This window comes from Chlamydotis macqueenii, chromosome 3 (assembly GCF_036417535.1).
Source record: "Chlamydotis macqueenii isolate bChlMac1 chromosome 3, bChlMac1.mat, whole genome shotgun sequence".
NCBI classification, from domain to species: Eukaryota; Metazoa; Chordata; class Aves; order Otidiformes; family Otididae; genus Chlamydotis; species Chlamydotis macqueenii.
In genome coordinates, this window is record NC_141558.1 from 21,456,059 (window position 1) to 21,472,854 (window position 16,796).

A 16,796-nucleotide genomic window follows, 5' to 3' on the forward strand; every position below is an offset into this window, starting at 1 on the left:
TTGCCTCACAGACTCCCATTGAAAGTTGATTTAAATTAACTCACTAAGGGCACAACAAGAAGACATTCGTTTAGTTAGTATAGCACATAAAGAAGCACGATATTACTTTTGCAGTGCTTGCGAGAAAGCACTGGAAGAGTTTACAGATAAATTTATTCTGAATGTTATACTTTATTATTACATTGATGTGTGACAAAATGGTTGACCATCTAATCCAATCAAAACTTTTCTATATTTTTTAATTAAATGACAGAAAAGCTAAAATATAAAATTAAACTGAAAACGTTTTGAGCATACTGAGGTGTAATTTTACAATTTAAATACATCAATCAAGTAAACCTTACATGTTTCAGAAGGTAATTATTTTCTTTCAGAAATAAAACAATGAAGCATCAATGACACTTCTCCAAAAATGCTTTACAGCATCTAACACACTGCTCATAAACAGTTTCAAAGTCCTTTTCACTCCCCTAGAAAAGAACAGAGGAAAAAGAACATAAGAATAGCAATACTGCTCAAATGAAATTTTTTTGCAAACTAGTTTCCCACTGTCAGTAATAGCAAATAACTGACATTAGGGAACAATAAGAACAGTACAAATACTTGGTGATAGTTTTTACATATTCCTCCCTAATCTGAACTACCTGCAGCTCAGGATTTCCACAGCCAAACATTGTGACTTTGTACTCAACAGTACTGGATGAACTTTCCCTCACAGGCTTATTCCATTCACTTTTTGAGCCCTTACAAGCCTTTTATTTTTTTCCTTTACATTCACAGTAACCTGTCACGTTGAGTTTCACAGTTTAATGAAGCACTGTGTGAGGGGAAAAAAAAACCACAACAAAAGCTCTTTTTGTTTTGAACCCCCTTCCCACTAATGTCATTTGATAGTCTTGACTTCTGGGGTAATGAATAGTAATTCTTCATTCACCTTTTTCCATGATATCAAGATTTTATAGAACCCTACTGCATCTTCATCCACTTCTATTTCCTAAACTGAAGAATCTTAATCTAATTGGTTGCTCTTGGCTGATATTACTCAACAGCTCTGACCGTCTTTGTCTCTATCTTTCCTGATTACCTCCTCTTTGCAAGGAGGTTGACCAACCAAGGCTTCACCCAATATTGAAAATATAAGTGCACCGCATTACTTAAATTTAAATAGCTGTAAAGACACGTATTCCTTTCCTATCCCAATAATTTACATTGCTTTCTTAAGTCATTTAAAAAAAAAGTTACACTTGTCTTTGTGTAACATCAGATTATGTGTCAAGTGTCAACTGTGGGATCTGGAAAGATTATACACCCTACATACACAATTTTTAATCAAGCCACCCAAAGAATTTCTTATACATACATAGTACGGATCTTCAATGATAAGTTGTTTCTGTGGATCGTAAGTTCCAAGCAGTTCAATTCTTGCCTTGCAGTTTTTAACTTGGTTGCTTTTCCTTTTCAGATCTCTGTAAAAGAGAAAATAAAATTTTCCCATGAATTTTTCTTCAGAACATTTTTGGCATCAGCATGAGATACTCATGACCGCTTCTAGAGCACAAAGGAAAATAATGTGCATCTGGACTCAGTCAGTTCTGTAGCCTCTCTGTGCTGCTGCTTGTTTTAATTTTTTTCTTGTTGTGTGTTTTGTTTGTTTGTTTGTTTTTAATTGAGTATGGGGACATATAAATAAACTTAATTCAGAGCATAAAAAAGGAGCCAGGCACTCAACCTAAGGATTAACAGAACTTCGTAACAGTAAGATCATCAACTTTTTCCTCAAATCAATTCTTAGCAGTTTCAATATCCACCTTTAGCTTGTATTGAACAAAAATAATGAAAATTATGTAGATATTTTTCCAGAAGTATGAGTAAGCTTCTCCAATCTGTTCCAAAAAATCAGTGTTTTAAATTGGTATGCTGCAAATTCTCTCAATACTGCCTCTAAATCACGTGAGGTCCTACTACATTCAGTTAACAGAAAATGGTAAATCAGCGAGCAAGACCTGCCTTCTCTTTGATATACTACAACATTTCATCCGTTGTCACATTCTCTTTCTTCTACATTGCCTCCTATTGATAACACATACAGGTTTTGAGATGGTGTCTTTCCATCTACTTACAAACAGCCATCCATTATCCCAAATGCAGTTGAAATGCACCTCTCATCATCTTCAGATTAAAAGCAGCTCAGTACTATGACTTTCACAATGCTGAACAGCCAGAACATATTAAATTATTTTAATATTACACATCTCCATATCAAGTCATCATTTCACTTACCTAGCATTAAAAAATGCAATAAACCCTGTAAATACTTACAGTAATGAGCATAATCAGTTCTAAGAAATTAAATTCTAATTATTAATTAATTCTGATTAAAAAATTAATTTTAGTGTAGAAATAGCAGTGAGACCACAATACTATTCTTCCTTGAAGAAAAATCAAGGCTCCTCTATCAACTAAGAAGTTATTGCTTTAATTTACAGATTTTTCAATAAATTCTTTAGTCTTTTATTATTCAAAAAATGTTTAACCATTTCCTTCAAGGCTTTTGCCATACCACTTAATGAAAAGGGGAGGTTCAGGTGGCTCTGCTACTAAGGAAAAGGGGTGTCCCAAATCTTCCTTTTAGAATCATAGAATCATAGAATCACATGGTTGGATGGGACCTATAAGATCATCTAGTCCAACCGTTTTCTGATACAACAGGCAGTTCATCAACACCTGGAATCAGCTTGCCCTCCTAGTGCTATGAATAGATGTTCCCAGGGAAAATGGGTGAATGGGGTGCAAATTCAAAGTGAAACTTAAGTGTAGCAGTAACAATGTCTCTATTATAGCTGTGACGTTTCTTCTGCTCTGCAGCTTATGTAATATAAGTTGTTAATACAGAAGGAAGTTTCATTTAAGAATTCCAGTGAAAAGAGAAGTAAGCCTAGTCACTTCTTCACTGCCCTTCATTCATGCAGCCTATGTAAGAGAAGTCATTCAACACATTCTAGAAAATTCAAAAACATTATACTTATTTCAGTTGAATGGTACTGCTTCTAAAAGTCTTTACATGCTACTAATAGGATTTTATTGGTTGTGGTGTCTTGGGTTGTTTGTTTGTTTTATTTTTTTTAAAAACTAACTTTACAAGCAATAGTCCTTACAACCACGTGGACACTTCTAGTTTATTAAAGCTCAATCACTTAACCTCAATCATCAATATCTATTTAATTCATTAGAAATTTTGCTAATAATATCCAGATTTTCACATTAGAAAGATTTGGTCAAGTAGCTGCCTAAAGGATAGATTTTCTCAAAGACACACTTGATTAGAACATGGCTAACAGTAACAAACAAGATTTCCCCCAGCTAACAACCTTACTTACTTCTGAGCAAAATTTCTATTAAAAAGAAAAAAAAAAAACAAAACACACACCATATTTAATCCCTTCCAATTTTCTACAGTGCCTTTTACATCCCATGCACTTAGAAAAACAGATCACTTGGATCAAGACATACATACTCATTCTTAACTATACAGGCATCTGCTGCACATCTATAGCACAAAGTATACTAGATTTCCAAGACTTAATCCTCAAGTGGCATGTATCACACACATAAACCATTGAGTTCTAGCTCATTAAACTTATTAGAAGTGAAGAATCCATCTATCAGAATAGCATTCACACACAAAAAACCCCGAAACCCCCCCAAAAAACCCCAAAAACTGAAGCAGTAAAATGTGACATCTGTCTTCAAAGTGACTTATAAGACATCAGTACAAGAAAACCATATGAATTTGTTCCATTTCTTCATACATTACCTTAGATTACTCTCATCCATACAAAGTATATAATCAAAGGTCTGGAAATCATCCTTGGTAACCTAAAATCAAAAATGTGTGTTTTAGCCTACAAACTGTGTTTGATTTATAAAAGGGGAAAATAAGTATTTTCAAATTTTGTAGTGTTGATTTATTAAAAGAGATACAGGTAGAAAGAATAAAACTGTGTACCGTCATCAACTTTTACAATAACTGAAGGCATTTTCAATATACTCAGTCATGATCATTTATCCATTTCTGCAAGCTTTCCACAGAAAAAAAAAAAAACACAACTAAACAAACAAATAAGCTATTTCACCAATACTTTTTAAAAAAAAAAAAAAATCACACATCATCTTAGAACATCATTACATGTGACATTTCTAATGCTTTCCAACTACTAAAACTAAAGCAGGCTTCCAGTTGTGGAAACTATGCAATAAAAATATAGACAAATTACTTCTTGATAGGAAAACAAAAATGTAGGTAACCTGGTGTCCTGGTTGCAACACTTCCAATCTAGAAATTTGTCACTACACAGAAAAACATACCAAGTGAAATTCAAAGCTGAAGTATGATGGTATAAGTTACAATATCTTAAAAATAAATGCATTCACACTATTTTAGCCTATGTAAGTTCACAAAATTTATGGTATGATGTGAAAAGACCCGAGGTCTATTGTACATCTTCCTACCATCTGTTCTTCTTCTTTCCTGTAGCTTACTGACTCCTAAGCAGTTCAGAGTCAGGTAGGCAAACATGGCAGATAAACCATTAACTTAAGTACCAATGTTATCTGTATCAGAATAAGATTTTAAAGATTTTTTTTAAACAGATTTTAACCAGTATAATTAAATTTTACTTTACTTTTAAGTGTTAGCTTAGGGTAAAACGCTCCCGGATCATGTCCACAATGCACAGTATGTTAGTATAAGGTATCTGAATCAAATGTGCAAAATGAGGATGAATAAATGGAATAAGGTCTCTAATGAGTTCACATTAAGACTACATTTCATACATAGTCCTATGTGTAGTATCACAACCAAGAAACTTGGGAAGTTTGTTCAGTACAAGTTTTTTCTGGCAGGCGTCTCTGGGAACGATGGGCTAGAGAAGTGGGTAAGCAAGCAAACAGACAAGAAGGCAAAATATATTGTCCTAGAAGTCAGAGTTTTAACTTGTAAAAATTATTTACATATTAAAAAAAGTTATAGATGGCAAAAAGAACTTTTTTTTTTGTACAAGCAGAATATACATACTGATTAAGCTCCCATAACAGGGAGTAAGAAAAGACCTATAGAAATTATCACTAGACTAAAGCCATAAATGAAACATTCCACACAAGGAGAATGGAAGGTGTGAGGTGAGGGTCCCAGCATTTGAAAAGAAAGGGTTAATGGTGAAAACTAATGCAGACTTGTTTATTTTCACTGTAAAAATATTTGCTGTATTCATGCACTGCTTTTGACCTACGAAAATATTTTTGGCATGGAAATAGCTGTTTTCCTGGCAACTCTAAGCAGTACCTCTACAAGCTGCTTCTGATTGCTGTACACAGCTAAATGCTGGCCCCTAAGAAAATACACGGGCATAAATTTCTTTACAGTATAGACATATGTAAGAATAAAATAAAAAACAGTGAAAAGGAAAAACACACCTGCCACACCTCCCACACTCTGTATACTTGACAACTTGACAGTTATTACCCCATGAACCAGGACTAACACAGTTGCAAATGCAGCCCTAAAAACAAGACTGCTGGTTGGCTTGTGGTCTTAAGCCCTACAGTAATATCAGATACAAAAAGATTAATTGAGTAAATTATAATGAACTGAAAATATAATTACTCCTCAAAACTATGAAAACTTATATTTTGGGGGAAGAAATTGAGGACATAAAAATTTAGGTACATTTTGAGAAAAGCAGTGGAGAGCTCAAGCAGTCAACTTTGGATGGATCTATACAGGCAACAAGAACCTTACGTTAAAAAAAAATGCATATAACCATTATCAAAGTCCATCAATGGAGAAACACATCATCATTCCAATCTATTTGTTAAATATTTCCTTTTGTTTACAGAAGGGAAATCTCCTTTTCTCTGTCTAAAAACCAAAGAGAGGCAGTAGTCTTCAAATTTATCCAGTTGTGAAACAGTGTTTAATACAACCTTCCTCTAATCTCAATTTTGTATTTAAGGCAAATGCACGGTATGAGTCACACAGAAATCAATTTTTGCCTCAGCATGAATAAAAGTGAAACTGATTAATATCTATCTGCTTTGTGCATGAAGACTAAGAGCTTAGAGAATTTCAATGGGTACATAAATATACAAGAACCTACCATCAACTAAAACATTAGCAAACTCTTGATTTTATATATAAATATATACATTTATTTTTATATTTCACTTTTCACTTAAAATTCACTTAAATGATCACTGTATACAATAGTAGGATGTAATCAATCTAACATTCTTTCTTATACAAATCATTCTTGTAGCATTTATGTCAGTTTTGAATTTAAAAAAGATATAATCCATGAGTATCATAATTATGCATAAAATTACATGACAGAAAGAGCCTTTCACTGAGTGGGTAACAGTTTTCCACAGGAGTGGAGAGGATAATTGCATGAGGTAGTCATCTTATGACAGTATTTCGAAGACAAGAGAAGATAATTCCCTCTTATTTCTGCAGCTTCTGTATTAAATCTTTCTTAATCTGTCCTGAAACAAGTCACACACAAAATTCTATCCTTGAATTTATCTCTAATAGTGAAACAAATACACTTTCACTTGTACTAACACGACCACTCTGCAAAGTCCTACACTGCTAAGTTCCTCTCTTTCCAGAACTACTATGAGACCGTATCAAGTCCACAGTTTAGAGAATCAGCAGTGACCATTTGACAGAAGTTTTAAAAAAATATTGGAGTTACGTAGTTAACAACAGTGCAAAAGGAACATTTACCTGTAGTTCAGGGATTTGAAAATTTTCTTTATAAAAGAAATTGCTTGTACTGCAATGTTTTAGACAAATTTCCATCCTGTTAGTCTTTCATTTTATTGTCTCATTATTTTTAATTTTCTCTCCTTGTATATGTAACATTTTAGGCTCTTCTGCTTTAAAAATCTCTTAATTTGTCACAATATCTAAGCCAATGCCTTCCTTAAAGTGTTTTCATTCCCTTTCTGCCAAAAGGGCATACATAACGTTTGTTTCAAGGCAGAGGATCAACTGGTTTTGGATGCTTTACTTTAGTTTAACTGCTCATAAACTACTCTAGTAATATCCAAGAACAGTTCCCTAGTTTCCAAGGCTTATCTTTCAAGAATACAAACATGTTACACTATTGTGACTGAAACACTGACTGATTAGGTTCAGTACTATTCAGCTTACATATCATTAGTATAATCATAAATAATACTGTTTGTAAGCACTGACAAATAGTTGTCCTAGTTCAACCCCAATCGGGACCAGACTATGCAGTCTCTCTCTCACTCCCCCCATCCTCCAGTGGTACAGAAGGGAGAATTGGTAAACAAAAAAAACCCAGCAAAAACATGTGGGTTGAGATTGAACAAAAAGTAAATTTAACAGCAATAACAGAAAAAAACAAAACAGTGATGGAATACAAATACAGTATAATGGCTTACAACAAAACTCCACACCCAGTTTCTTCCAAGTAGCAAGAGGCTCCCCTCAGCATCCTCCTCACTTACATACTGAGCATGATGTCAGATGGGATGGAATAGCCCTTTGGCTAATTTGGTTAAATTAACCCCAGCTGTTAGCTAATTAGCTAATTATCCCAGCTGGGTGCCCCAGCCATAGGGGCCACCAGCTCCGGTTCTCTGCCCAGCTCAGGTGAATATTAACTCTATCCTAGCCAGAACCAGGACAACAGTAAATCCAGAACTTGTAACAGAAAAAGATCACAACAAACTTTTTCTAGTAATTATTATAACAGTAAAACATTGGAAATCTGAAAAGATGTTGTGCTCAATCCTGTGTGTCATATTATATGACAGAGATTAGCATCAGGAGAGGTCAGTGGAGGGCAACTGACTAATTGAGGGAATTTATTTTAAAAAGTTAAAAAACTAAACACGTAGCCTTTGAAAGTGAAGAAAGTAAATATGACCTCAGTAAGGTCTAGTAAAATTCTGAAGGGAACAAAAATAGAAGATAATAAACAGACTACTTGATCTTTTTGTCAGTACAAGAACTAGTGACATAAACTCAAGCTAAGTAAAGGTCAAGCCCTAAAGGAATATCTTATATCCAGAGAATAGTTAACTGAAGTAAGTTATGTGCATTTATTTGAGTGTCTGAATCATTTAAATAGATGCAGACACACTTATTTCTGATGTCTCTGGAACGCAGCATGAAAATACACATTCTTTTGTTAATGAAAACTGAGATGAATTTTGGTAAAACTTAGAAGATTTTACTAAGTGACAAACCTGTCTGACTTAAGAATCCTTCAAGGATACGTTTTCCTCTGAAAATACCACCAACTGTGCTACTAATCTCGGGTTTGGGTGCCTTAGTTCTAACCTAGCACTCAAAAGTAGAGCGGAAGCTTTTTGTGATGGGTGAACAGGTATTCTACTTCTTTTTGGAGCTGCTGAATAAAAATATAATTCCTTGCTGAAAGAAGCATCACAGATTACTAGAGTAAGTCTATTTTTAAAAAGTATTTAAAAAAAGTTTCAGAAAAATGCCCAAAAAAACCTAGACGTTTGAAGGCAGGATTTTTCTGTAACGCAGAAACTGCTCCAATACTTCCTAGTTATACTTCCAATGAAACTTAGTAACTAACCTCACCAGAAGAGTTAGGCCACTTTGGAGTCCCTTGAAAAACTACACATAGTACTTAGTACTTGATGCTTAACCATGCATTGGTCACATGACTTCTGTGATTATAATGGTTATGGCTAAACAAAGTATAGGTATGAATAAAAAAGAAAATATACTGTCTTCTACCTGCCGTGCTTTATGTGCTGTCTCAATGCCATGATTTCTTAGACAGCTTAAAGCCCTTGCATCTGGGGACCGCCCCACGTTCCAGTCTGAAACAGCAGCACTGTCTGCCATCCACTGTAACAACAAAACAAATACATACAAATATTTAAAGAAAATTAAAGTGCAGTACCTGCCTGGCAATATGATTCATGGTAATGCCATGCTTCTTCATGCAATTCTGTCCTCGATAGTCTGGAGCGCTTCCTATTTCATAGGTAGATGTCGCTGCACTGTCTATCCTCCACTACAGAAAAACAAATTTATATTTTTATGTTTCCTTTCTCACTGCTTATATTTCTACTAACTGGCTATGAGTTATTTCTTAGGCAGGAACAGAAATAAATAGCTTACCTTATTTTCAACTTTTTCATCAGTTACAAGTTTTCTAAAAACTGCTTCAGCTATTGGAGAGCGACAAATGTTTCCTATAGAAACAAAAGATTAAAGTGAAATTTCAGACGATTAAAAACAAAAAGTCAGTAATTGTGTGGATTTGTCTGCACAGATCAGATTAAAGATTTATATTTACTTAGGTAGAATGAGGATTCCTTATGTTATTATAACCCAAGAGATTCTGCAAGGGTGGAAACCCAGCATCCTGCACCTGGGTTGGGGCAATCTCCAGTATCAATACAGACTGCAGCATGAAGGCATTGAGAGCAGCCTTGTGGAGAAGAACTTGAGGATACCAGTGGGTAGTGGGTGAAAAATGAGGTATGAGCCAGCAGTGTGCACCTGCAGCCTAGAAAGCTTATCATATCCTGGGCTGCACCAAAAGAAGCGCAATCAGCAGGTTGAAGGAGGCAATTCTGCCCCTCTACTCAGTTCTGGACATTCAATAAATTGCCGTCAATCATGCCAGCTATAAAAAACCCCCACGAAGTGGGAAGTGAACCACTGAAGTAATAAAATTTGCTGTCAAAGTTTTAGAGAGTATCAAATCACTAAGTGGGCAAAAGGAACTGGCTAACCATTGAGAAACTGATCTTGCTGAAACATTAAGCAAATTTTGATGGCAGATCTTCCAGGATAAAGCATACTATTTCCTTTGTTTGAACTAGTTTATTCCAAGCAGAGAAACAAAATCGTTCTTGGAAGAAAAACAAAGTGGGAAAAAGTTGGTTTTATTTATAAATTAAGTGAGAAAATAGGTTACTACTTATTAATTATAAAAATGTTAAAGAACATGGTAATAAGTGAGATTTATTTTCTAATTTATTTGAGTTAAACATTACACAATATAATTTTAACAGGAAACAGAGGGACATGGTAAGATACAGCATAAGACAGAAAAGCACCTTCATAATCAATAAGCCCAGTCCTTTGATATTGCAGGCATATATGCCATCACTTTTCTAACAAATACTTCAAGCTTTCTTTCTAAAAGCATCATCTATCTTAAAATTTTATTCCAGATATTAATTCCCTGTAGTAGCCAGAAACTTTCCAATTCCCACTTAATATTTATTGTAAGTCTATGCTCATCTGATCTCGGTTACCATCACACTATCTTAAAGCCTTTCTCTCCTTCAACAGACACAGAATCCTTGTCAAGCATAGCTGTGCTAAACTAAACAAACCAGGGTCTCAGTCTCCTCATGAAATTAACTGACCCTTATCTAATCACTCCAGTTAAGCCAACTCTGCACTTGTTCTAATTTGAATTTATTTTTCTTGAATACTGACAAATAAAACCACAAACTAAACTGCAGGAAGTTTTTAGCAATTTGTTCTCTAAAAGAAAAAAAAAAGTGTGAAGTATTTACTTAGCGCTTTGGTAAATGACCTGAGATAACTCTACAATCACATTTGACTCCTTCTTAAGTATCAAATTTGCGATCCTAATCCCCTACTTCTCATTTGTCCATTCCCTTTCTTTCCCTGTTGCTTCAAACAGGTGACCTTTAAGTCTAATTTCTAAACTATTAAATTCTGTTTCCATTACACCAGCTGTTGAGGCCATCCACTTCTTCCTGTAGAATACTTTTCCTCTGTACGAATGAACCCATGCATAAACAGTAAGTTTCATTAAGACACTCAAAATTTCAGTAATAAACAATGATTAATACTACTAATCCTACTAATTCATTAACTAGCTCCCAGAACTTCAAAATGGTACTTCTGAAATAAATCCTTCATGGTTTTTTCTATTTGTTTAACTTTCTGCTTTACCTGGATTGAATGATTTGTTCCAAATTTTCACTCTTCTATAACCTGCCCACTACTTAAAATAACTGCCATAAATACCATATTTGATGACATCATACCAAATATCATCATGAATGGCACCATGATCACTGACTGATTAAATATATTAACTACCATTTCTAGCAATAACTAGAAACTGCCGTTATATTATTTTTGAAACAAAACACAGTTTGTGACTTAATGTCTTCCACGATGGCACACTCTGGATATCATCGGAGGTATTAACACCATCATGGAACTGCAATCACCATTCAAATCTATGCCTGGGGACTATGGACAGAATCCCAGAACTGACTTAATAGAAACTCTTTTCTCCACATACGCTGCAATATGATTTTCATCCTAACTAACTCTGCTTGCCCACACTACTCCTTGTGACTGTTATCGTTCCTCTCATCATTAATGTAAAGTCTTATCTTATCTCACTGATATATGCAAACTTCAATCCTTCTCTTCCAGTCATCATCCCTTTCCCACTGTATTTTTGATCCATTTCATATCAAGTTTTACATTCCACATCTGTCTTTCTAGGCTTTGTTAAGGTTCCTCACAGATGCACAGTATTTCCTACGTTACAGATTGACAGCCATAATTGGGGAATGAAGGGAAAATCTCATAAAAAGATTCATAGAGGAATTACTTTCCTCCTTGGACTTGAACCATATTTTCCTAAAGTGTTACCTACACCTTATCTTCGCTACCTATCCTCCTCTGGTGTTCCTTTCTCCTTTGTTTTATTTCTGACTGATCTGATCATGCTCTTTTTATGTAGAAGATAACAGTAACTTAAATTTCAATCACAGAATCAGTACTGGAACCATTTGTTGATCACTTTTACAGAGTCATGCTTTCTCACTTATTTTCTAGGAACACGGACTCTAATGATGGTTATCCAAGTCAATGCTTCATTTTTTTGAGTTCCTACTCCAGTCTCTCCATTAGTCTTTCATCCATTCCCATACAAAAATAGAAGTGTTGCTTCTACCAGCAGGAAAGGTAACTTGAATCCATCTCATGCTCAGGTCCATAGCTGATCTCTAGGTAATGTTGATCTAATAATCTGTTCTCTTAATTGGTTTTGTATCTTTGTTGTTCCTTATTCAGCTCTCTTAACTTTTTCAGACCTACCCTGAATGCAAACAGATGCTTTTCTCCTCTTCCTTTGTTTTTCTGTCTGCAGTTTGTAACAGAAGTTCTACCAGCTTGCATCCCCTCACATTCTAAAACCTGCTTTCAGCTCTACTTACATTTCCATGAACGGCCAATTCATCTGAGTGACTGTACTAATGCTTCCCAGTATCACTTGCATCATCCATCAGGTCCCCTTCATAAGCAAGTGTTTAAAACTTACTACTCCCTCTATTCCATTCTGTACTAAAATTCCTGTCTGAACTTCATCATGAGTCCTAGTTCTTTCCAGTTAAGTCTATCTTGTCACACTCAGCATTCAGTGAACATTGTAAGTAACCATTCAAGGTTCCGATTTTAGTCCAGATTCCCTGGCCTTTCCATTTACAGTCAACTTCGTTGACACTCTTTATCTGAAACACCTAAGTATATAGCTATCTAAATGACATAATCTAACTTCCATACATGATCCCCCCCGCCCCCGCAACAGACAGTGGGATTTCTCCCAGAAGTCAAATATTAGCATATGTGTGTTTGTATATATAAGCAGAACTCAATTTTGGCTTAAGATAACCAGTACCTAAAGGGAGTTTATATGAAAGACGGTGAGATACTCTGTAGCAGGGCCTGTTTTGATAGGACAAGGGGTAATGGTTTTAAAATAGAGGTAGATTTAGACTGGATATAAGGAAAAAAAAAAATCACAATGAGGGTGGTAGAACACTGGAACAGGTTGCCCAGAGAGCTGGTGGATGTCCCATCCCTGGGAACACTCAAGGCCAGGTTGGACGGGGCTCTGAGCAACCTGATCCGGTTGGAGATGTCCCTGCTCCTTGCAGGGAGGTTGGACTAGATGGCCTTTAAAGGTCCCTTCCAACCCAAACTGTTCTATGATTCTATGATATCTAGATGGAGATGTCTACAGGAGCACTAGGTTTCAAAGTCCCTAGCCAATCAAGGCTTAGTTGATGTAATCAACGTCAATAGCAATATGACTTGCCAGGATTCATGGTAATCAAACCATTAGCTAATTAGCTGAATGTTCACATATTAAAAATCTTTCCCTGTAGCAAGATTAATTATACTGAATTACCAACTACTGGAACATCATGCTTTTCTCAGCAACCTAAAGATTCTCCAGTAAAAATAAAATTTTTCAATTTTTCACCTACTCACAACAGACTCTTAAAATATTTAAGCATACATCTTAATCTTATTTTCCGGTTCCAAGACAGCTTTTACAACCGTGCTTTCAACTCTTTAGTACTTCTGCATCATTCCGAAACACAGACTAAATAAGGCACTGTATTCTTACTGCTATCTTACCAATGCTGCAGAGAAGAAAGGTATGTTCCTTACATTTATCTAACATTCTCTTCTTTATCCAAAAGAAATGGCATTATTTCTTTTTTTTTCAGCTTGTTAAGAACCCTCATTACAGCAACTGTTTTCCATGACTTTCAGTGTCTTATCCAATCTATTGCTTTCCCATTCCGCAGCTATAACGGCATTTCGTCCCATGAAACCTTGTACTTGGCTGTATCTACACGCATACCCCCTCTGCTCTGCTCTGGTGAGACCCCACCTGGAGTACTGTGTCCAGTTCTGGAGCCCCCAACATAAGAAGGACATGGACCAATTGGAGAGGGTCCAGAGGAGGGCCACAAAGATGATCAGAGGGCTGGAGCACCTCTCCTATGAGGACAGGCTGAGAGAGTTGGGGCTGTTCAGCCTGGAGAAGAGGAGGCTCCAGGGAGACCTGACAGTGGTCTTTCAGTACCTCAAGGGGGCCTACAAGAAAGATGGGGAGAGACTGTTCAGTAGGGCCTGCTGTGACAGGACTAGGGGTAACGGTTTCAAAATAGAGGGAGGTAGATTTAGATGAGATACTAGGAATTTTTTTTTTTTACAATGAGGGTGGTAGAACACTGCTCACCTGTCTTACAACTGTTCCTCCACACAGGGAGGAGATCAGAAAGCCAATGCCTGGTCTAAGATGCCCATGCAGCTTGTTAGGTTACAGTGGACAAGTAATCAGAGAGAAAGAGGCTGACTTATGTAACACAGCATCATATTAAGCTCATTTCTGGAGCTCAGCCATTAATTAGATGAGCTACGTAAGTGTAAAAAGAGTAAACTGCATTTTGGTTCACCTCCAGTTTTAATTATTTCTTTGCCTTAAAAGAAAAAAAAAATATTTCCCAGTCCCTTTTCATATACTGTAATTACATATGTTGCCAAGTGCTTCATTTATTTCTCAGTGATGAGGAACCCTTATCATTAACATAGTTACGCACATTAACTGGATTGTGTTTTGTCATGTAATGAATATCTGCTTATTTCATTACAAACAAAGAACATAATCTTAAATATTTCAGTAATAGTTTTCTTTCAAAATAATGTAGAAAGGAAGTGTAATTTTTCATGAAGGCTTGTGCTTTCGGGGATCAGCTCTCACTGAATGTCAAACTTCAGAATTAATGTGCTTCATTAACCTTCACAGAACACTACAGATAAATGCAGTTCTAGAAATCTGTTCAGTACTCTTTTCAGCAACAACCATAGGTATTATTTCTAATGAAATTTAGGAGGAAAAACTCTAGCAGGGCATAATCATCACTCTTCAAGACTAACAAAAAAAATTTGGCAAACTTAAAAGTAGGAAGAAGAAACAAGTTGCCTTCAAAACTTCAATGAAAATAGTACATATTTGACTGGAAAAAAAGAAGTGCTTGTCATGTCAATTAGATTTTATGGCACATGCCACGTGCCATTATGGTTATTTTTATAAGCCAGTAACACAGAAGAGGAAATTTAAGAGGTATTTACAACACTTGTTAAAAAAAAAAAATATCCCATCAACATCAGTCTTTACTTGTTCACCATTTCCTCAAGCTTCATATTAATAATTTCACTCCATACATAAATTATTATATTATCTTCCACCAATAACAGCTCCTCAGAAACTCAACTGGATTAGGAACTTGCTACAGTGCAAATCACCACCATGGGCTTGCAGACCCATATAGATGAATCATTCTGTGAAGATTACTACTGCCTTTAGAACGAAGGATGAACATTAATTAGACGTTTTTATACAAAAACATTTGTCTAGGCCACTGGCTCACAAACATATAGCAACTGTTAATCCTTCAATAAAGAATGTTTTTCCTAAATTACTATTAGGGGTTGATTTTACTTAAGGGTAAACATCAGAACATATTTCACAAAACTAAACTGTTCTTTTGCTATTCAGTTAATCTGCATTTCTCCTATTACAACAGAAAAGCAGAGAGAAAAAAAAACCCAAACATATTAACCAATGGTTTTGTAACAAAACGGGCAAAATGCCAGGGATTCACAGAGATCAACTCTCAGCACATAGGTAAGATTATAAGGGCTAGGAAGCAGATAACGTTAAAAGCCCTCCTAGATCAGAGCAATGAGCCATCTAGCTTGTTATCCCCAAAAGGGAGCAGGAGCAGATGTTTAGAGAAAGCACGTACAAACTCAGACATGGCCCTGTAATCCACGCAGTCAGGTTAGCAATTTGTTGGTTGTGAAAATGCAGATCATCATCTTGCTTATCAGTAATCAATTGTCTTGAGCTTCAGGAACATATTCAAACCCTTTCTGATCCCATTTAGACTTCTGTTTTCTATGACCTCGTGACACAAGATTCACAACTTAAACATACAAAATATCTTTTTCTTAAAAAAAAAAAAAGTTTCCTAGTTCTTCATTTAGGTAGCCCTTCAAAAAAGTCTTATTCTTTTCACTCACGATGGCTGTAATTTCATAGATCAAAATCACCTCCACCCTCCACCAAGTTCTGTTTCTTACTTAAAGTCCTAACATATTTTTCCCTCTTTTTACAGAGACTGTTCCATGAACTTCAACCACTCTTATCACCGTTTTCTCTCCCTTTTTAATGCCCGGTGCTTAGACCTGCGGACGGCGTCCACCAGGTACCGCTGCAGACACTTGCTGGCGGGTTCCCATTCCCTCCCTGCTGTGTTGGAAGCTGAGCACGCAGCAGCCCGTTTCTGGAAGTTCGTCACAACCTCCGCTCAGTGCTGCTCTTGAATAGCAGCAGCTAATTCAAAACTCACATCGGTTTATGCGTTCATCAATACTGAATTTCACGTGTCATTTCCTACTAATTACTCACACCTATCACAAAGGCAAGCGGAAAGGAGAAGGATACTGCTCTCTACCTCCCTTCTCGGCCAATACTCCGGCCCTCCCGGAGAAGGCAAACATCCGCAAAGCCACCTGCGGGCGGGACGCCTGCGCCTACCGGGGCGGGACCGCTTCCCTGGCGGCAGGCCTCGCCTCATCGCCCTCCCTACACCCCCGACCGAAGGGCCGCGGGAGGCGGACGGGAGGAGACCCGCCTCTCCCCTCGCCCCGCTCACCCAGGCACACGAACAGCACCGACTTCACCTCCCCCGCCGCCATCTTCGCTCGGGGCCAGCCAGCCACCCGGGGAGAGGACCTTCCCGGATGTCGCGCTGCCTGCGCCTCGCTTTACGGCACCGGCCGTGACAGCCGGCTACATTTTTTGCCTGATGTGAGGGGGGGAAAAAAAAAAAAAAAAAAAAAAGGCGGGGGGCGA

The 16,796-nt window shown here is 36.6% G+C and overlaps 1 protein-coding gene across 2 annotated transcripts; it reads right to left on the reverse strand.

Moving 5' to 3' along the window:
• Positions 1–134: 134 nt before the first annotated feature.
• Positions 135–16,701, reverse strand: ACP1 (acid phosphatase 1). Of its 2 annotated transcripts, none has more exons than XM_086744514.1 (6): positions 16,597–16,701; positions 9,194–9,267; positions 8,804–8,917; positions 3,815–3,876; positions 1,361–1,466; positions 135–470 (listed from the first exon to the last, which is right to left on the reverse strand). In XM_086744514.1, exons 1-6 carry the CDS (start codon positions 16,637–16,639, stop codon positions 393–395), a joined length of 477 nt encoding a protein of 158 aa, XP_086600640.1. In that variant the 5' UTR covers positions 16,640–16,701; the 3' UTR covers positions 135–392. The 2 variants fall into 2 exon arrangements, with proteins under 2 accessions (XP_086600640.1, XP_086600639.1); XM_086744513.1 differs by lacking the exon at positions 8,804–8,917 and adding an exon at positions 8,973–9,086.
• Positions 16,702–16,796: the final 95 nt, after the last annotated feature.

Excerpts from the sequence above, each read along its gene's own strand:
- ACP1 (XM_086744514.1), bottom strand. The coding sequence starts at position 16,639 with ATGGCGGCGGGGGAGGTGAAGTCGGTGCTGTTCGTGTGCCTGG. Across the intron at positions 8,918-9,193 it reads ATGAAAAAGTTGAAAATAAG|TGGATGGCAGACAGTGCTGC; the intron begins GTAAGCTATTTA and ends TTGTTGTTACAG. Across the intron at positions 3,877-8,803 it reads CAGCACATAAAGCACGGCAG|GTTACCAAGGATGATTTCCA; the intron begins GTAGAAGACAGT and ends TTTTGATTTTAG.